Source organism: Hyaena hyaena, unplaced genomic scaffold (assembly GCF_003009895.1).
Source record: "Hyaena hyaena isolate Hyena2069 unplaced genomic scaffold, ASM300989v1 scaffold_1001, whole genome shotgun sequence".
NCBI lineage: Eukaryota > Metazoa > Chordata > Mammalia > Carnivora > Hyaenidae > Hyaena > Hyaena hyaena.
In genome coordinates this window covers 527,473-555,140 of record NW_024081634.1, presented here as the reverse complement: position 1 = coordinate 555,140, position 27,668 = coordinate 527,473, and the positions used below count along the sequence as shown (strand labels likewise).

The following is a 27,668-nucleotide window of genomic DNA, read 5'->3' as shown; positions in this document are numbered from 1 at the left end:
GCTGAGGAGACCCCTCCCAATGCAACACAACTTGGGAGGTTTAAAAGGCTACATGCATCATTCTCACTTTGAAGTTTCAGCCTCAGACACATAGAGGGCTCACAGATATTGGAATGCTTATTGAACAAGAGAAGTGGGTAAAGTACAATGAGACTTAAGAAGAGAGGAACTTATCCCTTGCTGAGAGAATCAGAGACAAGCCTTTACGGAGACAGTATCATCTGAGCAGAGCCTAGAGGCCAGAGGGTGCCTGCTTGGGAGTGGAGGGAGGGACTGCTCCCTGAAAATACTCTCTTAAATGGGATTTTAAGGGGCGCCTGGGTGGCTCAGTCAGTTAAGCGTCCAACTTTGGCTCAGGTCATGATCTCGCGGTTCATGGGTTCGAGCCCCATGTCGGGTTCTGTGCTGACAGCTAGCTCAGAGCCTGGAGCCTGCTTCGAATTCTGTGTCTCCCTCCCTCTCTCTCTCTGGCCCTCCCCTGCTCACGCTGTCTCTCTCTCTCAGAAATAAATTAAAAAACATTAAAAAATAATAAAAAATTTTTTAAATGGGATTTTAAGATGCTTTTCATTTTTTAAAATGTTTATTCATTTTTGAGAGAGAGAGAGAGAGAGAGAGAGAGAGCGCGCGCATAAGCAGGGGAGGGGCAGAGAGAAAGGGAGACACAGAATCCAAAGCAGGCTCCAGGCTCCCAACTGTCAGCACAGAGTCTGACACGGGGCTCAAACTCAGGAACATGAGATCATGATCTGAGCTGCAGTCAGATGCTTAATGGACTGAGCCACCCAGGTGCCCGGGAGTTTTAAGCCACTTTTAAAGCTTTCCACTGTCATGATAGTTTTTAAAGCTATGATGGAAATACATTGGAGAGAATGTTTTAAAGGGTTGTACCGTTTGAAGGTATTCACTTCCCCATAAACCAAGGACTAGGTCTTATACCTGGTGCTCTCCTCTCCGCCCCTTCTCCTTGAAGAGAACAAGTCTTTGCCAGTGGATGAGGATTAGGGAAGATTCAGACCAGGGATAAAGAATTCCAGGCCATAACGTCTTAGCGGAAGGGCAAGAAGGGAAATTGGTTAGCCTAAAGTCAAGCACTAAAAGAGGAATATTCATGGGAAATGAGGTTGGAAAAGTAGATTCGGATTTCAACATTATTGTGTAGGTATGCGTACTGTAGGCATTTATGAATTCTAAATAAGGGGGCATGTCAGTGTTCTGCTTCAAGAGGATTCACCTGAAAATTGTAGATGAAGTGAGTTGGAAGAGCCAGTGGGAGTAAGTTAGGAACCCAGTGCAAAAGCCCAGGTGAGAGGTAGTGTGGATTATGATCAGTGTAAAGCTACAACTACTTTACAGTGTTACTGCTTGGTATTTGTGTTAGTGTCTTGCATTTATGCCCATCTTCATTATTTATTTATTACAGCTCTCTATGGTAAGTCAGTACCACAGCAATACTGCACATCTTTCTTTAATTTATAGCAATGGGATTGCATGCAAGACACAAAATTCCGTAACAGCTTGTTTCTTCCACAGCACATAAGGAAAAATAATAACCGTTCTACACATTGTTTACTATTTTGGGTAGAGATGTTACTGAAGCCTAGCCAGTCCCAAATTCTTTCACAAAGTAGTGCTTTCCCTTTCTCCCCCCTCAGACGCTTTGAGAATTCTTAGATTTGAGTGAAAACTCAAAAGCAATCGACTTTTGGATGTTGAGTTTTACAGGTTAATGTCTCAGGGCAGAACATTGCACAGGTTGGGATTTTATAAATGCACATTTCGCCCTGCTTAATTCCAAGCGTTGCCCCAGCCTGCATTGGACTATCTGAGAGCAAGCTTGTGATGAATGGCTTTCATGTGTTCTGCTCTAGAAATAGTTGAGAAAGATGGCCCAATGGTCTACTGACAATGGAGTCAAAGCTCTTCTTTCTTCTTTTGCTTTATTTTATAGGGTTTCTGATTTTCCTTAGGAAAAAAGCCAGACCACTGGGTTCTGTCTTTTCCACCTGAGACACAAACGATTGGAGATCATCACCGTCATCATATACATCCACGAGAGTGAGCTGCAGCTCCAACTCAGGAAAGCATAAGAAAATTCACTTCAGTTTGGCAAGCAAATCTGAAGACGAATTAAAAGTTTTAAGGCCAACTCAGATATGAAATACTTTAGCGTTAGTTACCAGTGACTTGTGGACATCCTCACCACTAAATACGTCTCAACACCTTGCTGAGTTGTGAGCTGCTAGCATTGATGATTCTGTCACCATCAAGTGTTACTCAGTGTCAGGAAAGCACACTCACACAACATACTCCCTCACCATCCGCACATGTGCGTATTCCCAGTCTTAACTAGACATAGACCTTTACATTTTTTTCATTCTTACCTCCGTTTTCTGAACTTTGATTTTTCAAATTCTCAATAATTGCATACGATTGCATAGAATTTGCTCTTTATAAGTACACTTAAAAAAGTCATTTGAGAGAGAGCAGGGTAGAAGGGCAGAGGGAGGGGGAAGAGAGAGAGAGAATCCCAAGAAGACTCCATGCCCAGTGCAAAGCCTGATGTGGGGCTGGATCCCATGACTCTGGAATCATGACCTGAGCTGAAATCAAAAGTCGGAGGCTCAAATGACTGAGCCACTCAGGTGCCCCATGGATATAAATATATGTAATCACAACAAATTCTCATTTAGAAAGCTGGATGGGTTATTGAGACTTCATTTTGTTTTATTCATTTTTATAAAACTGATTTCAGGCTAGTAGGTATTCTAAACCATAAGGGGAAAATGAGATACATACAAAATATGTTTGAAGGGAGTTAAGTACCTTATCTCCTATAAAATAAAGAGAATTTGCACTCTGCTCTATTAATAGAGCTCCTTAGATAATCCTGCCATTAACTTTTAAAAATACAAGCTGTGTAACATTCTGAAACCAGAAAAAAAACAATTGAGGGGAGTATCCATTTGTCCTTGTTTGTTGATGTCATAGCTCCTCTCAGGATGGTTTTGTAGAAGTACATATTAATTATATTTTAGTGTATTTAGTGTATTTTCTTGGTTGGCCACATTCTTATCATCCTGACCCATGTCAAGGTTCATTTTTGGATTTCTGTATTTTTTTTTTATTCAACAAATTTTTTTTGAGGGTCTACTATGTGTTCTGGTGATGGGAGTTCAATAGTGAATAGAAAAGACCCAAATCTTAGCTCTTGTATCGCTTAGCTTCTAGTTGGGGGAAGATAGACCGTGAACAAATAAATAAGCGAAACATATTGTGTGACAGATGGTGATAAGATCTGTGGAGAAGAGCGATGCAGATAAAGGAAAGAGAGCTCTGGAGTGGAAGTTGCAATTTTAAATAAGGTGGCCAGGGACCTCACTGAGAAAGAGGCATCTCAGCACAGACCTGAAGGAAAGGAAGGAGTGAATCATATGGTTACCTGAGGAGAGGAGCCATCCAGGAGGAGGAACACTAAGTGCAGAAGCCCTGAGGTGAGTGTGTGCTGGTCTGTCCAGGGAACGAGAGAGGAGGCTGGTGTGGCATCAAAAGAGGAAGGGCAGATGTAATTAAGATCCCTAATCACTTGACTGAATTAAAAGGGAAATTACAAAAGAGCGCCGAAAGGTAAGTGCCACAAGAAGCAGAAATTGCAGATGTCGCCTCCTGTTAGCCTTAAAGCAACTGCCGCGTTGTGGAGAGGGGCCCAGCAGGCCTCGCTGAGGGCCTCACGGCCGCTACCGCAACAACTGAATTCTGCCAACAGTCAGTGAGCCTGGAAGAGGACTCCAGCTCCGGATGAGCTCATAGCCCTGGCCCACGTCTTCACTGCAGTCTTGAGACACTGAGAAAAGGCCCCAGTTCCGCTAGGCCCAGACCCTTGACTGTGGAAATGGAGAGAACCAGTGTTCGTTATCTGAAGATGCTCAATGCGGCAATAGAAATTAATATAGCTACTAGAAAGTATCGAGAACTTTTAAGACAATAGGAAGAGCAGATAATAAGGAGGAGCCACTGCCCCCAGGGCTGAGACAGAGCACCCAAAGAAGAGACGCTCTACTTGCCCCTAAACCCCACACCCTAGGCTGAGATCTAGACGTTGTGGGACAGGGCGGGTGTGGTTCACTCAAAATCAAGGACATCGCCGTGGTACTGCACTGGCAGGATTTGTTGAAAATCTGCCTTGTGGAATTGCTGGAAATCTGCCCCCTAGGATAGAGGTCAACAAACTACAGCCTGCAGCCTGGCCCACCACCTGTTTTCATACAGGCTAAGAGCTAAGAGCGGTTTTTGCATTTTTAAATGGTTGAAAAAAGTCAAAAGAATATTTCCTGGTACGTGAAAGTTACATGAAATAATAAAAATGTGTCTACGAATAACGTTTTATTGGAGCACACACACAAAAAACGGGAGGACATACCATTAGGAAATGAGGGGGGCTCCTCAGAGGTCATTTTGAGGGTCCTGCCTTTGAATGAGATGGGAGGTCACTGGAGGCTTTGAACAAAGGAGCAATAAAGTTTTATTGTGACTGACCTGAACATCAGTGGATGAGTTTGAGATCACTTAATGATGACTTCTAGAGACCCAAGGTGATTATGGAGCTGGGCTAAGATTTAGTGGCTGACAAGTTTCATAGTTTTGGTAATTTTTGTTTTGTAAAAAAAAAAAAAAAAAAAAAAAAAAAAAAGGAAGGAGAGAATGGAGAGAGAGGGAGGGAAGGGCAGAGGAAAGAAGAAAGAAGAAAGAGAGAGAGAAAGATCAAGTATTGTTGAGACATTGGGAGTGGACATTTTCATGATAACATTATGCATACCCCTGGCGAGCCTGATGGGTGAAAACAACCTGGAGAAAATATACAGATGGTCCCCGATTCACCGTGGTTCAACTTAACAGTCTGTTACTTTATGCCGGTGAGAAAGCCATACCCGTTCAGTAGAAACCATACTTTGAATTTTGAATTTGGATCTTTCCCCAGGCTAGTGATACTCAGTAGTACGATCCTCTCTGCTGGTGCTGGGCAGTGGCAGCCACAGCTCCCAGCCAGCTGTGCAGTCACAAGGGTCCACATCCAGCCTGTACCTGCACAACCGTTCTGGTCAGCCATTCACCGCTCAGCCATTCACCATCAATGTATAGTGTTCAGTAGATTACAGGACATATTCAACACTTTATTATAGGACAGGCTTTGTGTTAGATGATTTGTGTAGGCTAACGGAAGGTTCTGGGCACATTTCAGCTAGGCTAAGCTGGGATGTTCGGCAGGTTAGGTGTGTTCGATGCATTTTCGACCTACGGTATTTTCAATTTAGGGCAGGCTGACTAGGATGTAACCCCATCATAAGTCCAGGAAGATCTGAGGTGTGTTTCTCGTCATAATAAATACATGATAGTTCTGTTTTTGCTCACGGCTTTTCTTCAAGCCAGGGCAAGCTCTGCCACCCCATCACTTCAACTGTCTGCAAAATGCACAAAGTATGTATTTGGAAACATTTCCTTGGCATTCTGGGAAATTTACTTACGTAATGTCTGTAAAGTACTTCAAAATCCTAAAGGACAGAAAGCTGAAAAAGAAAAGTTTTCAATCATTGCAAGGAAGTATATCATTTGGGGCATCGGTTTTACCTTTATATATTATCTCAGTGATAATTTCTCCCAAATACTATTATCAGTAGATAATGTCTAATAGGGACTCAAGAGAGTCTGTTCTGAGAAGCAAAACCGTAATTTTGGAAAAGCTAATTATTGCATTGGACTTTATTAATCTGGCCCTGTTTTAGTACCAAAAAAAAATTAATAAAAAGTTCTCCTGATTAGTAGTTCTCAAAGTGTGGTCCTGACACCGCTGGAAATTCCAAGACCTTCTTAGAAGGTCTGTAAGGTCAGACACATTTATAATAACACGAAGCTATTATTTCCTTTTTTTCACCTTCATTTCTTTTATGAGTATACAGTGGAATTTTCTAGAGGCTGTTTGTTACCTAAATAGATAGAATTCAGGAGCAGATAGGAGAAGCTAGCTTCTTGATTTAAGCCACACGTTAAAGAGATTTACAAACATGTTAAAACAATGCTATTCTTCTTAATACTTTTAAATATGTAGCTATTTTCATAAAAACGTTATTTATGCTAATACACAGTGAGTTTATTATTGGTATTTGAAATGAGTGAATATGGAACTCCATAATTTTTAAGTGTGTGAAAAGATCCTGAAATCAAAAAGTTTGAGAACCACTGTTTTGAATGTGAGTTGTTTTTTGAGCTGAAGTTTTTTGTTTTGCGCATCGTGTAGCAAGTATCCCAGAGTACCTGGTATATAATAAGTGCTCAACAAACACTCGTTGACTGAATGTGTGAATGAATGAATGGTTACTAACATTTCAGATGAATTAATATGAGACTTTCAAGGGCCTGAAACGAACAGTAATATTTGGGTCATTGAGGATTGTACATACATTAGGATGGGCTTATTGTATGCACCCATTAGAATTATTTATGAAAAGCATTCTGAATAAAGTGAAGTGACCATTTATATATCCATTTGCAACCTCCCCATGCATTCACAGACCCCTGATATAAGGAATAATCACCTTTCCAGTGAAAACCAAGAAGCTCTTCTGAGCCTTCAGGATCTGAATGGCTGGTCCTGCCATCTTTTTCGTACCTTCCCAAAGTCCTGTATCTTGACTTTCACTGGACATTTGACAAGGCAAATAATCCTCATTTGAGAAAGAAGAATTTGTCAAAAAGAGGACTTGCTTCTTTCAACTGAGGACATATGGATACTAATTAGAAGCCTGGTCCCGAAGGGTTAATGCTCCTAGACTCCAGAATTAATGTTACAGCATATCTGATAACTGTGATTAAAGAGAAAAGACAGAAACTAGGAAATTCAGGCTTATAATTAATAGGTAGTCCAATGAGCACCTCCTTAGAGAACTAGAGGAAAGCAATTAAAAACAATAGTATGACTTTTAATATTCTTGAAAACAAAAACAAGCATTAAATAAAGTACTATTGCAGCAGGTAGATAGAATCCAAAGCAAGAGGCTTAAATTGATTTGCAAAGACCTCACTTAGAGTTGGTTATTAGTTCTATTACTTCCTTCAGGACAGCTTATCAGCAAATGTTGACTACGTAACTCCTATATGCTAAACTCTCCCTGGCTCAGAAAATCTGAGAATTCAGTGGTCCCTGGCTCATAAAATTTATATTTTTGCAGAGGAAGAGACAAGTAAACAAATAAACAACCAAGATAATTTCAGATATGGTGAGTGCTAAGTAAAAGAATAAAAGAGGCCATTGTGTTAAAGGATGATGATTTGAAGGATAGAAGTGAGGGAATAGGGTAGGGAGCGCTGAGGTAGACTGGTTGGGGGATCTCTCACCGAAGCGGCAGTATTAAGCTGACGCCCGAAAGGCAGGGAGCGGCTTGGTGGCAGGAGCATGCAAGTATAGAAAACCCCAAAGAGGTGAAAAGAAAAAGGTGGCTAGTGTAGTTGGAATCCAGAGAGAACAGTCCTACATGGTGTGGGCAGAGGTCCGTATAAACCACGTCATCCAATAGCTCGAGGCCGTTTGAATTTTATTTTTGAGTGCAGCTAAAAGCCTTGGAGGAGCTTCATCGAGTCATGAGACTCAATCTGCATTTTGAAAAGAATCAGTCTGACTGCCTCATGGGAACTGGATGGTAGAGGGGCGAGAATAGAAGCAAGGACACCCGTTGGGGATGACTGTTCGTCCTGTGGGACGGGGCGGTGGGTGGTGGTTTGGGCTGCCGTGGTAGCAGTGAGGAAGAGGGGAGGGGGAGAGACGGTCGGTGTATTCTTTGTTTGAAATTGTGCATAAAACTTGTCTGGCTCATACAAGGAGTTGAACAAATGGTAGCTGTTATGTCACTGGTCTATTCTTAAGCAAGACGCTTGCAGAGATTAAGGAATTTGTTCTAGCTCACAGGATTAGCAAAGTCAGCCAGTGCACTGTTGCCACTGTCACTGGGTACTGTAACACCTTTCACAAAACGCCTTACCTGAGGTCTGTTTTCTTCCAATCTTTCCTGCACTTAGCTGCCATTCTGATGTTCCTCAAACATTGCTTTCATCGTGTTTATGTTGCCGATAAGCCCATTATATGTATTCATGCAGTAATGGAGTAATTGCAGTTTACAAGAACTAGGCTTGCCTGGGTGGGTGGGGTTCACACACCTAAGACTGGCGTGTTGCCTCTGGGATTTTAGAATTTACTTGGGGAGGCATAATTACCTTGTATGAAATAACAGAGAGAGAGAGAGAGAGATCAAAAAGAGATGGCATAAATAACAGCTTTCCTAAAGGAGGTAGGACTTCTAGCTCTTGAAAGAGAGAATTTTAGTAGAGAGAGAGACAAAAAGATGCTGGGTGAAAAGAGAAGCCAAAACAACATCGTGGGCTTGTGGCGTACCGAGGGGATGGGCTTGAGAGGAGAGCATCTGCTCCAGGAAGGTGCAAGACAAAGTCACAGGGTAGGATGGTGTCAGACCGTGCATGTGAGCAAACGCTGGGCATTAAGGGTTTGGACCTGTTTCAGCTAGATATAAAGCATTACTGAAGATTTAAAAGCAAGATTCGGTCATAGTAATCGTTTTGCTGGGACCGGTGATCATTTCTCCCTCTAATTTCTAAGGTAATTATCATCATCTTTAGGTACTCATTAGGTACTTAGCTTGTAACTCTTTACACTTAAAAACCACATAATCTGAATGACTGCGGCCTATATAGAGTAGGTAAATGTTTGATGATGATGACAGCCGTGTGGAAGGAAGATTAGTTTGGCCACAGTGTATGGCCTGAAATGAAAGGAAGAAAGCCAAGAGGTAGGGAAATCACAAGGAAGTTGTTTCCGAAAATGAAGGCATGAAGGAAGGGATGTGGAAGAGACAGATGTAAGAGAATGCTTAGGAAGTATCATTTAAAGGAGGTGAAGCAGTTTGAATGTGGCGTGGGTTAAAAATTAATGTACATTTTCCAATCTAAGTGTTTCAAAGGGCCACGATGCCACTCAGGTAAGATGGAAAAATTGGGAGAGAGAATTGATTTGGGGGAATAAGGTGAAGAATTTGGTTTTGGATAGGCATCCAAGATGAGAGGACATTCATTTAGAAATGGCCTAGAATTTTGCTATAGGAGAATGAAGTGACTATGTAGAAACAGGGCTGACGTTTTGTTATAATTTTGTTCACTTCAACAAATATTTATAGAAGCCCTACTATGTGCTAAGAGCTATGGGATACAGAGTCAAACGAGGCAGAGACTTCGAGGAATTAACAATCTAATGAGGAGGGGGGCGGAACAGATATGCAAAAAGGGACTATAAAGTCTAATGAAGTAAGTGTCCAGAGGAGATCATATGCTGAGAAAGTGAATTAGTTAGCACCTATTAGTGGTACAAATTTCCCACTGGAGAAAACTGATGGAGAGTCCGTGAAAGCACCCATAGGTAGTAGCTCCTTCTGCTTAATTCATCCCACTCTGTGAACTACTATTCTGGCGACACTTGCCTGGACTCAGGATTGGCCCCCAAATGAAGGGGGCCAAATCGTCTCTAAGCCAGGCATGAAGAAGCCCAGCCACCAGTTAGGTGACCTATCAGGAAATCTGTGCCCCATAAAAGCCCTTCTTATTGAATAGTGAATGACAGATGCATTTAGATGCTCTCACTTGGGATGTTTTGAATGTAAGTCACAGAGAGTAGTCACTAGAAGCAGAGACAGCAGTTGAAGTCGGGACTGTATATGCGGAAGAAGCAGAGAGATGCTGATTCAGGAGAATGGCAAAATCACTAGAGCATGGGCAATAGATGCTTGTTAACGAGAGGATGAGCAAGGCACCAGAGCCTGTTGCTGGATCGTGAGAACTGCAGTTAATTTCTGGAATCAACAGTAGTTCTGGCTGATGATACGGTTTTCTGAAGTTTCCTTACTTCCTAAATAAATCCTCAGCATTTGTAGGGCTTGGAACATGTCCTGGCACTTTATGTCTCACAGAAGAGCCCAGCAAGCACAAAGGAATTCCTGTTGTTTGCGCTTTGATTATGTCTACGGAAGAGGGTGTCTCATGAAAGATAGGTCAGTATGATCTTCATAAAGCAAGACAGGAGGATGTGCACAGGGGTCCGGTCCTATGTATGTGGCTGCCTTCCCAAAGAGTGTTAACAGTAGAGGATAAAAACCTCAGTTACCTCTTACAGTGAGCCTGGAATCCCCAAGTTGATCCTTTTTGCAATTCCCTCTCTCTTTTCCCATCACGATCACCAGGTAGGTTTGTGTGCTTGTCTTCAGGGAGCGCAAAGGAGAGGAGAACCATGGAGACTATTCAACGGAGCCACTCCAGAAGACAGTACACAGTGCGGCTGCCAAGAGCAATGTGAGTGTGTAGATCAGGGTTTCTCGGTGTACAGACCGCTAACCGCCAGTTTGGGATCACCAGCTTTATTAAAAATGAAGATTCCTAGATCACCTTGGACCAACAGAATGGAATCTCTGGGCGAGGGGCCTAGGAACTTGCGGTTTTGCAAGTATGCCAGGTGCTCTGTGAAGCGCCTCCCTTTGAGTTCCATTGCCATTCGCCCTGGCACAAGGAAGGAAAGGAAAGGAAAGGTTGGGGAGGAGGCTGCTGGCTTCTGAGAGAGCACCCAGGCCTGAAGGGTGGAAAAGCATGGCATAGCATATGTGTACACTGCTGGAGGAGTGACAAGGAGGGGGAGAGAAGGTGTGTGAGGTACAGCCAGAGTGTAGTGCACACAGAACAGAGATCAGGATGCAGGTTTGCTCTGGGAATCGTGAGCCTTGATGATAACTGAGACCAGAGGGCTGGATTAGGTTTCTACTAATGCCAGGATTTTTGCAATCAGCATAAAAATGCTATAGAAAGCGTTCTCTTCCTCTTTATTATAGTCCTTTTAAGATTTATGGAGCACCAACTACAGCGAGAACATTGCATTAGCAGCTGTCAAAGAAAACAAGAACTTATCAGATACTTGACGTTGGAACAGAACAAAATCTGTAATTTATATCTAAGAGCGTCTACACAGCAACATACAATAAGTGCAAATTCATTCATTTAACAAAAACTCATTGTGTCCACTATGTGCAGACACTTTCCTTGACTCCACAAAGGTGTGGTTTATCAGAAGGCGACCCGGGTGAGCTTAAAGGCAGATTTTGAAAGAAAGTGAAAACATATTACAGAGTTTAAGGCACTCTAAGTAAGGATTTAGAGTCACAGAGTTCAGAAGGAGGATTTGTAACTTCACTCATCCAACATTCTATAAACATTTATTGAGCGCCTACTGTATTGTAGACACTGGAAATATAGCAGTAAGTAAAACAGACAAAAAAATAATCCCTGCACTCCTGGAGCTTAATATTCTGGTGGGAGAAAGACAAGAAAACACAATAAATAAGTTGCATAGTATATTAGTACTGCTATTAGACAGGATTTGGGGGTGAGGAGGGAGAGCTGCAATATCAAAGATGATATTGTGGGAAGAATTCATTGGAAGAGGACATTTAAACAAAGGGTTGTAAGTAGGTGTGAGAGGGAGATTTGTGGATATATATTGGACATGTGTTCTGGTAGAGTTTGCAAGTGCAAATTCCCCAAGAGAGAAGCCCACCTGGCATTTTCCAGGAACAGTCAGGAACCAGTGTGTGTGTGTGTGTGTGTGTGTGTGTGTGTGAGTGAAAGTGAGGAAAGGACGAGTGAGATAGAATGCAGAGAGATAAGGAGTGAGAGGTGTCACATAATCTAAGGCCATGTAGCACTTGGGACATTTTTGCTATTCTATTAAATGGGATGGAAGCCCCTAGAGCTGGGAGCAGAGGAGTGAACATGACCTGACATGAAGGGTGCTTCATTTCAGCTGTGTGAACTTGGATCCAGTTTTAGTCTCTGTAAATCTGTTTCCTCATCTATAAAATAGTGAAAAGTATTTGACCTCATGAAGCTGTCGTGCTGATTAAATAAGATGATATGTGCAAAACATTTACTAACGGCTTGACATAGAGTAGGCATATTCCTTTCCCTTTCAAGTCTTTCACTTCCTCTCTTCTGTCTCTTCTACCTGGTACCAGGTGCCAGGAGAGAAAGACCAGGGTAAGCCTTTCAGGCGACAGCCCGCATGCCATGCCGTGTAGGAAGAAAAGGGTGACAGTTGGTGTAAGGCCTACGTTAACAGACATAATAATTGGTATTTAAAACAATCATTTTATTCGTGTTTTCTGATGTGGACTAGGAAGACAAAACTGGAAGTAGAGACTCGATGGGTGGTCCTATTAGGTATAGATGCTGGTCTGCCAGGCCTCAATCTTCAAAACTTTCCCAATTTACCTTTCTAGGTACTTTATCAGACTTCTGGGTTATGCTAACAGTTTTAATTGTTCCGTCGTTAAACGTGTCAACTCCCTGAACTGTTAACTGATTAATCTGTCTTCTAATTAATGTTTGAGTGATTCTCCTCAGGTTAAACTATCAAGGGCACTTCCACTTAAAGACTGTTTGTCTTCTGTTTGTGCCCTCGTGTGCAGTAGGTACATCTGAGGTCGCTGTTTAGAATGACCTGTGATGACTTCAAAACATCCATAAATACAGTAACCTAAAACAACAGACTTCCTCCCCGTTGGGATTAATGACGAAGTCGTGTGTCACGTATGTTTGGGCTTGGGGCTAGGTTCCCAGCCCCCGGGGTCGAGGCTGGTAATCACCAAGCCGTGGTCAGAAAGCCCCTGGGTGGGGAACTGCCTGCATGATGCCTCCCTAAGTCACCGAAGTCGCCTCCCACATTTGGTGACTGCATGTTTATTTACTTGCAGTAAATGACAGTAAATGAACGTGCACGAGCGTAGCCGACCCCGAGGGGCGCTGGATTTTCCGAGGCTCGTCCGAGGAGACCCGAGTGGGGTGCGGCAAGGGTAGCCCACCGCGTGCCGGCCCGCGTCCAAGTATGCGGTTGCGGACAGGGCTCTGCGGCGAGAGCCCGGAGGCCCGCCGCCGCGTGGGTCCGCCGGTCCCTCCTCCCCGCCCCGCCGAGGCGCCGCCCAGACCCCCCTGCTCGGCCAGCCCGCCCCCCCCGCCCCCCACCGCCGCCCTCCGGCCCGGCCCCCGCCCCTCCTCCGCCGGCCCGGCCCCCTCCTTCTCCCCGGCGGCGCTCGCAGGCTCCTTCTCTTCCCTCTTCCCACACCGCCCTCAGCGGCTCCCTCCCCGCACGCTGGTCTGAAGAGGAATCGAGCGCCGCGCGCATCGATAGCTCTGCGCTCTGCCCTCTGCGGCCGCCCGGCCCCGAACTCATCGGTGAGCTCGGAGCTCGATTTCCCTAGGCGGCGGCCGCGGCGGCGGAGGCACAGCGGCGGCGGCGGTGGCGGCGGCGGCGGTGGCGGCTGCCCGGCCAGTACTCCCGGCCCCCGCCATTTCGGACTGGGAGCGAGCGCAGCGCAGGCACTGAAGGCGGCGGCGGGGGCCAGAGGCTCGGCGGCTCCCAGGTGCGGGAGAGAGGTATGGAGCGGACCACCCCTCCAGGGCCCCTGCCCCGGTCCCGACCCTCCTCGCCGGCGCCGGGCGGGGCCGGCGGCGAGTGAATGAATTAGGGGTCCCCGGAGGGGCGCGGAGGGGGCGCGGGCGCTCAGCCCCCGCGGGCGGGCGGACGGGGTGGGGGTGGCTGCAGGGGGAGGCGCGGGGACGCGGCGACGCGGGGAATGAGGAATGGGCGGTGCGGGGCTGAGGAGGGTGAGGCTAGAGGCGGCCGCCGCTTGTGCTGCTTCCTGGACGGGGAACCCCTTCCTTCCTCCTCCCCGAGAGCCTCGGCTGGAGGCGGCCGGGGAGAAACTCGCGGGCTGGGCGGGCTGCCCCTCGGGGCGGTCGGGTGCGGTGGAGGTTACTCCCGATGCGCTCCAGCCTCCCCTCCCCCTCGTCGCCCTTCCCTCTCTCTGTCTCTCTCTTCTCTCCCTTCGCTCCCGCACCTCTTCCTCCCTTCCCAGCGCTCGGCTGCCTCGTTACTGCCTTCTCTGCTGCATCTGGCATCTCTAGGACGAAGGTATAAACTTCTCCCTTGAGCGCAGACTGGACGGATAGTGGTCCTTTTCAGTGTGTAGGGGGGTATATGAGTAATAGGGGAGATCACGTTTTGGAAGAGCCTAGGAAAGTGCTTAGAGACCACTGTTTGTGGTTATTGTGTTTGGAAAAAATGCATCTGCAGCCGAGTTCCTGACTGCTCCCCTCCCCCCATGTATGGGCTGTGACATTACTGTGGCCACAAAGGAGGAGGTGGAGGTAGAGATGGTGGTGGAAGAACAGGTGGCCAACACCCTACAACGTAAAGCCTGTGACTTAAGTGAAAAGGAAAAGTTAATCCCAGAAGGTCAATTTTGCTTTATCAAGTTAAAAGACACGCCGAAAACCCGCAGAGCTGAAGCAGGGCTTTTTCCTTGCTAGTTGAGTGTGGACAGCAATAGCTAAAATCACACTTAAAGTTTAATTTGGCTGTTCTGTCCTTTCTCTCGTCTCTTACATATTACCCTCATCCTTACAAACTTGACCCCCCATCCCAAGAGTTATTGCAGTACTCCTAAATAGCACTCACACATTTTTGGGTTTTTTTTTTTTTTTTACGGACTTGCAAGAGGAGTTAATTGTAGCAATCTTCCAGCCAACTGCCTAAAATACTCTTAGGCAGGGGCATGCTGTAGCTGAAGTCCTAACCTAGCTCTCTTAAATCTTGACATTTAGCAAAACAAGGGTTAAGAACAGAAAGGTCTTTTCTAATTTTTATACGGTATACATTTTTTATTTGTAATGGGAAAAAATCATTTAAAAAGAAATTACAAAGGTAAAAATTCTGTTCCTAATCATCATCTTAGAATCAACCATATGAGTGATGTCACTCTTAGGTGACTAAGGTCCAAAATGCTGACTCGACCAGTCTGTAGTGATAGACTGTAGACATCAAATATGATTGATATCAGTACTGTTTACTTTTTACTTTTTAGCCATCCACAGGCATACTTGAGTTTAAGAGATCTTAGATCTCTTCAGTTTCATGACAAAACTGAAATTTTTATTTTTCCCTTTAACAAAATGTTGGGTTCTGGTTCCACTTCCACCCCTTGGTAGCTATTTTAGCTTTGGATGAAGGGGCCCTTTTTTGCCTGTGATCTTCAGTAAGACTCCTTGGGAACACAGTTTTCTCTAGTGGATTTAACTATTATTTGGTTTCTAAAATCCAGTTCAGGGATTTTTTTTTTTTTTTTTCTTCAGAAACAACAACTACACAAACAGGTAGACCAGAGGGGTGTGTGTGTCTCAGAATTCACACAGCTAAACTCTAATCCAGGATCCGTCCACAGTATCTCCTAGACTAGCAAACTTTTTAGTTGCAAGGACACCTTCTACTCTTGAAAATTATTGAAGGTCCCAGTATGGGGTATGTCTGTGTGTACTGTGGTACAAATAAGAATTTAAAAAATTGATCAATTCATTTAAAAATAGAAATAATAAGACTGTTACTTGGTAACATAATAGCATTTTCATGAAAACCGATTTTCAAAACAAACAGGATCATTAGTGAGAATAGTGGCATTGTTTCACATTTTTGCTAATCTCTTTAGCTATATGGCTTAATAGAAGACATCTACATGTCTGCTTCTGTGCTCACTCTGTTGTGATCATATTTGGACAACTGCATTTGTTAAAGAATAAGAGTCGAAAGGGTAAATAACATTGTAGTAGTAATAATAGTATTATTGGTTTTGATATCTTGGACCCCCAGAGAGTTTCAGGAAAGCTGCTGGATTCCTGGACCACAGTTTGAGAACTACTCTTCTAGGCTATCCAAATTGTTTTCGGGGGCGGGGTAGGCAGGGAGCTCGAGTATACATTTTGGTGTGATTCTCCTCATTGTTCCCCATTCCTTATGGCCTGTATTTGGAATAAAAAGTGGGAACAAACAGGATAAGATACATAGAGTTCCCAAGGTGGCCCTAGACAAGAACGAATAAGGTCAGGCAGCACAGAGTAGGCCAGGGGGCTGTAGTAGAACATTCTGTGATAGATACCGCAGTTGTCTAGGCTAACTGTTCTTTGTGAGAGGACTCAGGAATAGTGTAAGGAGGTGGTTAGTATGTAACCATTTGGAAACCATATTATCTTTTTTTGTGGGGGAGTGCCTATTTGGATAATTCTTGGTCTTAATAAGCTACTGCATGTACTATATAGTGTTTATATTTGCACATTCGTTAATTTAGATGAATCCTACTATCCTATGATTACTGCTTATTTATTGCTCTTCTTTCTGCAGTTCATTCCTTATTTTTAATAATATCACGCCATTATTGGGGGAATGGAGGTAAAATTAAGTAGTTTTATTTCAAAAAGTTTGGAACAGCCGATTAAAAAATACTTTCTCTTGTGCTGTCCGCCTTACAAGTTGCCAATATTTATTGCTACTGTTGGGAGACTATATACAGAAGCAGAGAGTAATAGTCGCTGAGAAGTATTCACTTACGGCTTTTAAAATACCTCTCATTAAAAGCAGTGCTTATCTTTAAATTTTGTATGATTATATTTTTCTGGTGCAGAGTGCTGTTTTTCAGCACTAATGGAGGATTATGTATGTGATGTGATGAAATCATCCATACTCAATAGTTCACAGTTCTTAAAGATCTTTTAGTTTTTACACCGTTATTTTCCCCAGCAGGTATTTTACAGATTGAAATGTTATCAGATCTGCTTCAGTGTCTTGGATTTTATTTCCCCACTACACAGGCCAGTTTTATCGGACAGCCTTCCCTTCACCCCCCATCTGACTCTTGCTAACTCTCCAGGAGAGCTGCTGCGATGATGCTTTGAGAAGGTTGTCCATAGCTGTGGGCTCCAGCTAAGGCACTCAGCATGTCCACTTGTCACTCTTAGGGGCCAGAGTCAACTAGGAACAGTGGAGAGGTAGCTGTCAACAAGCTTTGTGTGGGTGTGTCCACAGGGTATAGACACTTATACTGAGTAAAGTCATGGCGTGTTCCTTTGAGAGCCATTAACTGCTACAGAACAGCCAGACTGGCTGTTTAGATAGAACAACCTGAGTAGAAGATAAAAGAACTTTGTACTCTGAATGCATTTTTCTCAGATGTTGATGGGGGAGTTTGTAAGCGAAGTGCAGTTCGTTACAGTATTCACTCATCTGTAGGCAACTGAAGTTTTCATCATTGAATTTTGTGAGGCATTTTGAAGTGATTTTGTATATAAAGGTGAATTTGTGTTAAAAAGTATTGATAGAGTGGGTTATATTAACCTCGTGTTCTCATTTATATTAACCACATGTTCTAATTTAGTCACATTTTCATTATTTTTATTATAAGGCCTGCTGAAAATGACTGAATATAAACTTGTGGTAGTTGGAGCTGGTGGCGTAGGCAAGAGTGCCTTGACGATACAGCTAATTCAGAATCACTTTGTGGATGAATATGATCCTACGATAGAGGTAAATTTTGCTTTAACATTATGCATATTGATTTGTGCAGGCCCATTCTTTGGGTACAAAAAAAAGCATTTCTCTGATTTTTTTTTTTTTTTTTTTTTTGTGACTAGTCATTACAGGGCAGTTATACTGAAAATGATCTTGTGAAGTTTTCTAAAATGTACTTGGGTTCCATGGCTTTATTGTGTAACCAGAGATATGGAGAGCCTTTCTTCTTTCCAGAGAATAGGAAGATGTATAACATTCACTGTATGTTAGTATACGTGCTTTTTGACAATAACTGTATTTCAGAGTTTTATGAGAGGGTAAAAATGTGACTTGACAACCTGCGTTACAGTCATTTAAAAAAAAATTGGCCGTTTTATGTTTTGTGTGTTTCGCTATTTTTATGTCACATGTAGAAGTTATAGTTGAATTGCACTGGTAAAATGTAATCATTTGATGGTTGTTTTTAAAAAACACACTTAATTAGTAGCATTTTCCTGTTTTCACACTAAAGTAGTAGAGAACCTACAGCCAAATGATACGTTTTAAAATGCTCATTCTTTGTGTATTTGTGTCTGTATCTATATCAGGTCGTACAGAAGGGTACTGCATCCAATCCTTACCTTTGCTTCGCAGCTCTCTTAACTTACTCAAGGAAATTTTAGAATTGCTCTTATTACAAATTGATTAATGAATAATTTTTAAATTAACTTCATGAAAAATTGCCAAAGTATATAGGCCAAGAGCAAAATAATAGAATAAAGGCCTGCAAGAGACCTTGAGAGGTCATGGAGTATTTCCTCCTGCCTTCTGGCAACGCTGTACTCGAATTATCTCAAGCCGATAAGGATTTGTTTAATCCAAAAGACCTACAGGAGGGAATGGCACATAACTGTCCTTGTTAACTCACTTCCAGAATGTAATTATGAGCATATTTTATACATAATCTGAATATTCATGTTAGCTGTAACATCAGTGGAGATGGAAATAAATATATCACCTCGTCTTTGGAATTGACTTATACTGTTAGATTGTTTCTTAGACTTCTTTGCTCCAGGTTAGGCAGTCCTAATCCCTTAGCATTTTATTCTGGATCTGCAGATCCTATCAGTTTTTTAATCAGCTCTGAAAAATTTCCCAGAACTTTCTGTGAGTCTCTCGCTGTGGAATCTGGAACAGGTTAAGATGCCCTGTTAAGGGACTGTGCCGTGTGATGTCTTCAGGAAACACTTTGACTGCACTGAGGTAGATTCTGAGGGCCTTGGTGGCCGTGGCAAGATGTTTATGCAATTAGAGCTTTTGAGGATTGATTAGATAACTTCATGGGGAAAATGTCAAATATTTTTGGTACTGCAGAAGAGAAAAGGAGAAATAATGCTTATTTGCAAAGATTTGATTTAAACTGAGCCAGCTTTTATTGGCACGAGTGAAGGGAAAGAGCCTAACTGAAGTGGACCACCTGTGTAATAGTCTTCTATGTTTCCCCTTGACAAGTCAGTTCAGTGCTGTAATGATGGTTTTATTTTGTTTTCTCTTTTTCTTCGAGGAGGGTTAAATAGTTCTCCCAACTCTAAAACCAAGTTACTTGGCATACTCCTTTTAAGTCAGAGTTAAAAGGAAGTTCTAATAGAAATCAGGTTAAACACGGAAGTTTTCCTGGGATTTTGGAAGATGATTTTAGCAGAAGTGCCCTCATCTTCTCTGAAAATCTGAGGAATTCCATTACACTCAGTTTCCTATCAGAGATCATGAATGCTGTACGAGATAATGTGACAAAACATGTTCGGAAGCCTTTCTGTCAAAATTGTTAAAGTATGATATAAATCTAAAATAAGTAAAACCAAAAATTAATCCTTTATTTGAGTGAAAGTAGAAAAAGTTTTTAAGCTCAGACCCATAACTCTGATTATGATTTCTGCCAATCCAGAAGACTTAACTCTGAAAGCATTGATTACCTGTGAACTTTGGAACTTTGACATTCCCTCCAGAGTTCAGCCATCTAAGCAAAGCTGTCTGAGGTTGTCTCTTGCCTCCCAAATTACAAATTAAATTCTTGGAGTAATTCAAATACAAGAAAGACAAGATAAGTTAGTAGCTTATTTTAATAAATAGTAGTTAAGCAAAAGTGCTGACTTGGTATTTTTGTAAAAAGTTAAAAAGATTTGGGGGTATCACTACTGCAGTTAGGATTTCTTTGGTGAATAATGTAGGTCAGAGAGAAAATGAGAGAGGACATGAACTGCACATTTGGAATTCTCATCAGTTTTCCTGCACTAAAACACATGGAAAGAAATTTTTAAAGAATTAAATAATACCTTTTCTGGTGGCTTAGAACTTATAAAGATTTATACTAGAAGATAGATAAAGAAGGTGGTCATTGATTCATTTTATAGATAAAAATGGTCTCTGAGAGGTTATAACTTGCCTGAGGATACTTAGCTAGTAAGTAATGGAACTTTAAGTTTTCTGAGACTGGGTTAAGTGGGATTTCCACTGTACCTTTGTATATAACTTTAAAAATGAAAAATTCGTCTTTAAGTTAGGAAGATATTTAATATTGGAGGCTGATTCAGATTTATCAGTATACCAAAATTTGCACTTAGCATACTATTCCAGTGGCATCTTAATGACAGAGATACGACATAGAATTAGACAGGTGTGACGCATAGATAGAGCACATTTATATTTGAGGCTATGCACATGATAATCAACTTTACTCCTGTTCTGAAACATTTTACCTTTATCTTTTGCGAAGTTAGCCAGAGTTATCCAGAGATAATGAAGTCATCGTTAGTGATACAAGAATATTAAAACGTCAAAGCAATTTCCAAGCACAGTACCTGGCTAGAAATAACATAAGCTTTTACAGTTTAGAGATCGCTTGTTATCAAAACACGTTCTCTGAAATGTGTTTTCCAAGGTAAAATTTGACAGAGAAAAATCTTGTTTTAAAAACATACAAGTTATTATAGACATCGAGATCAAAATGATCCATTGATCGATTAGTAAATATATTCTGTGTATCTACTGGATATAATATGCTAGTAAAAATAGATGTAGAAAGAAGTATTTTTTTCCAGGCTGTAATTCATTGACATTTCGATGCTTCTGTTAATGTGACACTTAGAATTCAGTCTCCGTATTGTGCCCTGTTTTGATGCAAGTTTCCTACTGAGGAAGATGGATTCGTGATTGGATTGATTTGTTCCATCTGTAGAGCTCTGAGCTTGTGGAGTATTTGTTCACCAAGATTTATCAGTTTCTCTTTTAAAAATTTTTTATATTAATTATGGAATTTGTTTGCTGAATAAGGCATTATAGAGAGAACGTTTATAATATTAAGCCAATGTTGAAGAGTGGTGTGGGAAAATCATTGGATAATGTTGTCAACTGTTCTTTTTCTGGCTTTATACATGTGTACCAGGAGTTATCAATGAGGGGTGGGTGACTTTGCTTCCCAGGGAACACTTGGCAATATCTAGAGATATTTTTGGTTGTCACACACAACTTGAGAAGGGGGACTCCTACTGTCATCGAGAGATGGAGGGCGGAGATGCTGTTAAACTTCCTACAGTGCACGAGACAGCTGCCACCACAAATTATCTGGCCCCAAATGCCAGTGGTGCTGAGGTTGAGACACTCACGTGTTACAGAAAGCTTTAAATATCTCTTTGTCAAATTCAAGTCTCTGAATAGGATTTATGTTAGATATTGTAACATAACACAGATTTAAACTTTACCTTTTCTAAACTAACAGTGTATTAGCTTATTCTAGCATTCTGTTAAGACATTGTTTTCAAAATAAGGTAGACAGTGATTTTGTACATGCATTTTTCCTCTAGGCTTTGGCCAGCGTTCCCCTTTCAAGTGAGTGCCCTCTACTGGTCAGTTTACTCGTCTTTATTATAAATAACAGTGAAATACAAAGTTTGGTTATTTTTCCTATTTAAAAAAATTTTTTTTAATGTTTTATTTATTTCTGAGAGAGGGAAAGAGACAGCGTGAGCAGGGGAGGGTCAGAGAGAGAGGGAGACACAGAATCTGAAACAGGCTCCAGGCTCTGAGCTGGCTGTCTGCACAGAGCCCCACGTGGGGCTCTAACCCACGAACCGTGAGATCCTGACCTGAGCCGAAGTCGGACGCTTAACTGACTGAGCCACCCAGGCGCCCCTATTTTCCCTACTTAAACTGTGGGTACATCAATTTATAACGATGTAACATTTATTATTTTTTAAAGAAATAAAATTTATTTTTTTTAAAAAGTCACTTTTTTGGGGGGGAGAGAGAGAGAGAGCATGAGTGGGGGAGAGGGTCAGAGAGAGAGAATCTTAAGCAGGTTCCACATTCCATGTGGAGCCCAACATGGGGGTTGATCTCACAACTCCTGGGATCTTGACCTGAGGCGAAATCAACAGTCAGACCCTCAACCAACTGACCCAGGTGCCCCATAACTTTTATTTGAAAGTCATATTTTATATGATTAATTTTTTAAAGTTTAAAATATCACCTTTATTCTCTGCTAATATTAAGACTGCTACGTGGACTAGTTAGGCTTTACTAATGAAATGTGTAGGTGAATATTTCTAACTAAGAAAGGAAACATGGCAGTGAAGGAGAAAATAAGGTGGTCGGTTGTTAACACTGATGTTTACATTGAGGGAATAAAAAGTGGCACTTCAGCTCTGACTGTCTTCATGCACACAGGAGATACACTCGAGTTCAGAGCCTAGTGATGTGCTACATGGGGTGTTAAGAAAGGGCCTTTGGAAAGTGGCGAATTGTGAAAGTTCACATTTTGTAGATTTTATAGTACTGTAGAATAGTTATGAGCACCTCACTTTTAGAATAAAGTAACATCAAATTCGGCCTCTGTTTAGGTCAATTTAAGAATAAATATTTACTTAATAATAATAACTGCTTATTTAGGCCTTAATGTCAAAAATTATCAGACATGTTTTGTTCCAACTTGAGTTTTTAAAAATACAAAGCTTTACAAACGTACAGTGAAAGTCGGTAATGGAAGTGAGAGGAAAAACAGGTTTTTATGATTTGGCATCTCTTAAGATTCTGTTTTTAACAATGCAACTAATTCCTTAATTCCATAATTATTTTTCAGTGCCCACTCTGTACCATGCAGGCTTCCTAGGGGCTGGAGATACATTGAGCAAAAGGGACTAGATCTCACTGCTTTCATGAAGCTTACTGGTCTTGGATATATTTTGAAGAGCAGTGCTTCTAGACAGTGATCCTCATCTATTTAATTTGGAGGCTTTGTGCTTTAGGAAGGCATTAGATTTCCTGCGTCTCTTTTAACTGTATTGTCAAAGAGTGCATAGGTTTATGGAACAGGTGTATTATTGTAATCTTAATAAAATTAGTAGAAATGGGTAGTAAAAATAAAATATTTGAGAGGATTGAGTAGGGACACAGTGCTTATGTTAGGTAATTTTTTAATTTCTTATTTTGAAATTTTTCAGACTATGGGAAAGTAATGCAGTGAATACCTGGTTACATTGATTATTTGGTTAAGGTGATGTCTATCAGTTTTCTCTTTTTAATGTAAAGGTATCTTCTTCTTTAATATGTACCCTGTGGGGAGACGCTTTGGGACTATAACTATCCTATTCTCCCAGCATACTTGCACCCAGTGGGACGTAGCATCCACTGCGAATTCTGGCCAGAATAAATTACTACCATAGTGGTTGCAAAATAGCAGGTCATCTTATAACCCTGTTATTACTTCTACATTTATTAGTTGCCAGTCTGCAATAAAAAAGTGCTCTCTCTTTTCTCTTCCCTCTTCTTATTTGTTTTTTCTTATTCGCATTAGTGTGGATGCCTGGATTCTTTTTATTCGATATGTTAAAATCTACTACTGTAATTATTGATTTTGATCTCAAATTTGTTCTTGATGTGGCCAGTGGAATTCCTTTCAAGCTGGCCTCTGTATCTTTTGGCGTGTCTCTGTCACATTCCGAGCTCTTTCTTCACTTTCTGGCACAGTGTTCTAGGTTCACCTTGTCCTTTCCCTGTCTTCAGTGTGGATTCAGCCATTTGTCCAAAGAGTCCTAATTCCTTTTAGTGGGGAGTGGTATTTAGAAATTAAGACCTAGATGTTGGAGTGGCATCTGGCTGACTCAGTTGGTAGAGCATGCAACTCTTGATCTTGGGGGTCAGAATTTGAGCCCCACATTGAGAATAGAGATTACTTAAAAAAAAAAAAAAAAAAGACCTGGATGTTAGGTATGTTTATTGCTGCTGGGATGTCACTGCTTCTAGACCCTTTTCAATGATCAAGGCTGAGGAATGTATTTTATTTAAAACTCGTGAGTTCATTCTTCCTCACCTTCCTCCATTAATTGTCTTTCTTCCATGGTGAGAGGTTCTGGTTCTACCTTGTATACATTTTACAGTTCTATAGCAGACAGGTATTGAAATAAATGATACCAGTCTTAAATCCTGGTTCTTGCAGTATTATGTTAAGTAAAACAGATTGAGTGAATTAACATCAGGTTGGCTTTTATATTTGTGGTATTGGGATTAAATATTTTTCTCCATTGAGAAAAGTAGGGATCCTTTGCATTTTCAAAGTATTCTTAAACCACTGTAGGAAAACATTTAGAAAAAGATGGAACAGTTTGGGTACATGAAAATTAAGACCTCGTTAACAAAAATACAAGGAAATCTGAGAAAAATATTTGCATCATATATCAATCAGGAAGCTCTCATGGATGAATTAGAAAAAAGCAAACGCCCAAACAGAATAAAAAAAGAGGCTAAAGATATAAATAGCCAACCTATCCATCAAAAATAAAGAAAATAAAACAAATGACCTAGAAACGTATTAAAAGATACCTCATTAATATAGAAATACAAGTTCAAACAATAAATAACACTTTTTACTTTGATATTGGCTAAGATTATAAAGGTAGGGATGCTGGGAAGGGTGTAGGCAAGTGTATGTACTCTTTATGAAGTAGTGAGAGTGTACCTTGTTATAAACTTTATGGAGGTCAATTTGGCAATATGTATCAAAACATAAACTGGCAATATGTATCAGAATGTAAACTGCATGTTCTTTGACTAAATAGCTTCTCTTCTAGGAATATTATCCCAAGGATTCAACTGGATAAATGTTTAAGATGTGTATTACATAGGAATGTTAACTGCAGTGTTGTTTATGATTTTTAAAAATGGAAATAATCCACATGGTTACCAGTAGGGAATGGGTAAATTAAATTATGGTATATCTATACAAATTGTATTATACAGTTGTCAAAAAGATTAGGTAGATCTATATGTACCATCCTTGAAAAATATCCATTGTGAAAGCTGCATCACAGTACGTTGTAAAGAGTGTGATTCCATATAGTATATAAAAGCAATGTGGATGTGTACATAAAATGTGGTAGGAGTTAAGCCTGTAGTATTTGGTTTTTAAAAATGAACGTATACTGTTTGAGAGGGAAAAGTAAATACTCATTTTTGAGGGAGAAAAGTAACTAACATGGTGGATACCATTAGATTACTTCATAATTTACTTTCTTCCTTCTTTTTAAAGACTCAACAAATTGAATAATGCAGATGTATCTTGGATAATGAAATTGGTATTAGGCCAATTGAAGAATAGCTGAGAGATATATAATATAAAACATGAAAATTATATTGGCATTTGTAATTATTAAGATTGGATCCATGATTGATCCTGCTTCACATTTTGTCCTTGGCATCAAGTGATCATTTATGGCAGGGTGCCACATGACTTCAATAGGTTACAGATGTATGCTTATTATATCTTGATTTTCAAAATCTGTTATGCAACTTTTCCTTGAGTTTATTCAGATTTTTGATCCATTTTCATCTCTTGGAAGTGGTGTACATTTTATTCCCTCTAGTCTTAAGCTAAGATTCAACATTCTCATAATTTAAAGTATTCCTCCCTTAGTAAAGGAATGTTTGTTTTCTTTATTTTTACTTTTAATCGATGTCTTAATCAAAAATTCTGTCATGAGAACAATCTCTTTTAACACCCTTGCACCCTAACCAAAACAGAGATCTTTTTTTAGTCTTCAGAGTTTTAGCTTTCTTTCCTTGGAGCTTGCCCCAGCTCCATTATATATATTTTGAAATATGGTGACCAGTTTTGCAAAAAGTAGTCTCAGTGTAGATGTTCAGTGATCTTATAAAAACAGGATACTGTTGCCATATAGTTTCTAGTAGCCAGTAGCCTGCCCTCTGACCTTTTCGGCCTACAACACCATGTGTAATGTAATGTATAAAGTCATATACATATCAGTTAACCTTTTTATACCACTTTTCATTTTATAAAGGATTTTCATAGTCTTTAATCCTAATCTGTATACAGAGTCCTGTATGTTACTATTTTCCTACTTTTACCTCTGAGGGAACAACATCTTAGAGTATGTGAGACATTAAGTAATTTGTTTCCACTCACACCATAAGTTAGTGAAGTTCTGCAGCTGCCCACAGATTGAAGATTTAGGAGTATATTGCTAGCCTAGATTTCTGTCCTGAGTATCAGATCTCTGTATCAAGCTGCCTCCAGGTCAAACCCATAAGCCTAGGGAATTTGACATGACCCAAATTGAACTCCTCTTTTCCTCTACCCTTCCCCTTCGGTACCTATGCCCAGTCAGTAAACTGCCATTTAAAAAATTGACATATCATTCATTCAGTATAAAATTCATCCCTTTAAAATATACAGCTCAGTGGTTTTTAGTATATTCACGAAGTTACATGACCCTAACATTTTTTGTGACCCCCCCCCCCCAAAAGAAACCCCATACCCATTAGCTGTCATTCCTTAGTCCCTTCTCCTGCTGGCTGCTGGCCACACTAATTTACTTTCTGCCTCTGGGTTTTCCTGTTCTGAATATTTCATATAATTGGAATCATACAATATGTGGCCTTTTGTGTTTGGGCTTCTTTCACGTAGGGTAATGTTTTCAAGGTCCATCCGTGTTACGACATGGTTTACTACGTATTCCTTTTCATGGCTGAGTAAAATTCTGTTGTGTGGATAATACCATACTTTGTTTATTGATCAGTTCATGGGCATTTAGATTGTTTCCTCTTCTTGGCTATTCTGAATAACATTGCTGTAAACGTTTGTATACACTTCTGTGTGTGAATATATATTTTCGGTTCTCTTGGGTATATACTTGAAAGTACAGTTGCTGAGTCATGTGGTTTCTTTACGTTTAACTGTTTGAGCAGCTGTTAGACTCTTCCACGGTGGTTGCAATGTTTACATTCCCACCGGCAATGTACGAGGGTCGTTCTGCCAATTTTACCCATTAAATAGTTCTCAAAACTATTTACACTTCTCCGTCTATACTGCTGTTGCTGCCTTCAGGTTCTATCATTTCTTGTAATAGTTTCTTAACTCATCTCCTGGTCTCCAACCTGGTTCCTTTCCGTAATTTTTCATAATAATGCTAACAGTGAACCTGCTAAATCTGATCTTTGCTTCCTACTTAAAAACCTTCCAGTAATTTAGTATAAGATGGAGTTCAAAAAATTTTTTTAAAGTTATTTTTTTAATGTTTTTTAATTTATTTTTGAGAGAGAGTGGGAGACAGAGAATCCGAAGACAGGCTCCAGGCTCTGAGCTAGCTGTCAGCACAGAACCCATGAACCGTGAGATCATGACCTGAGCTGAAGTCGGACACTTGACTGAGCCACCCAGGCGCCCCTCAAAATTTCTTAATGTGGCAGACAAGACCCTCCATAAGCTGACCTCTTGATTGTGGAATTTCACTTCTACTTACCTGTAATTCCTCTGAGTTAAAGTTGTACTGAACTTCTTGGTTCCATGTATTCAACATAGTGTTTTGTGTTTCTATGCATTCTCTCTGCTCCTTACTGCCTGGAGTGGCCCCTCTCCTCCCCTGTCCTTCTCAACTCATACAAGCAAAGTTGATCTCTTCTTCCTGTGTGCCACCGTTGTGCTTTGTCCAGCACATGGTGTTGCATTTATTTCATTATCTGTATATCATATTTCTTGTAGCAGACCTAGCTCTTTGAGGTCTGAAACTTTAGAATTCCTGGCATAGTATATGATACTTAGTAGATGTTTTGTAAGTGTCCCTATGATCCAAGAGAGAATCGAGTGGGTAGGTGGGAATGAGCTCATAAGCCTGCATTTATATCTCTCAGATTC

At 41.0% G+C, this 27,668-nt stretch overlaps 1 protein-coding gene across 2 annotated transcripts in view; it reads left to right on the top strand.

Annotated features, from left to right (window-relative positions):
* Window positions 1-13,368: 13,368 nt before the first annotated feature.
* The window catches only part of KRAS (KRAS proto-oncogene, GTPase), a 40,239-nt gene continuing 25,939 nt past the window's right edge, over window positions 13,369-27,668 (top strand). The window contains exons 1-2 of one of the 2 annotated variants that reach the window (XM_039221710.1): window positions 13,369-13,514; window positions 17,382-17,503. In XM_039221710.1, the coding sequence (XP_039077641.1) occupies window positions 17,393-17,503 (111 nt within the window). In that variant the 5' untranslated portion in view covers window positions 13,369-13,514; window positions 17,382-17,392. Of the gene's footprint in view, window positions 13,528-17,381; window positions 17,504-27,668 lie in introns of both variants that reach the window. The other variant, XM_039221709.1, reaches the window with a different exon arrangement.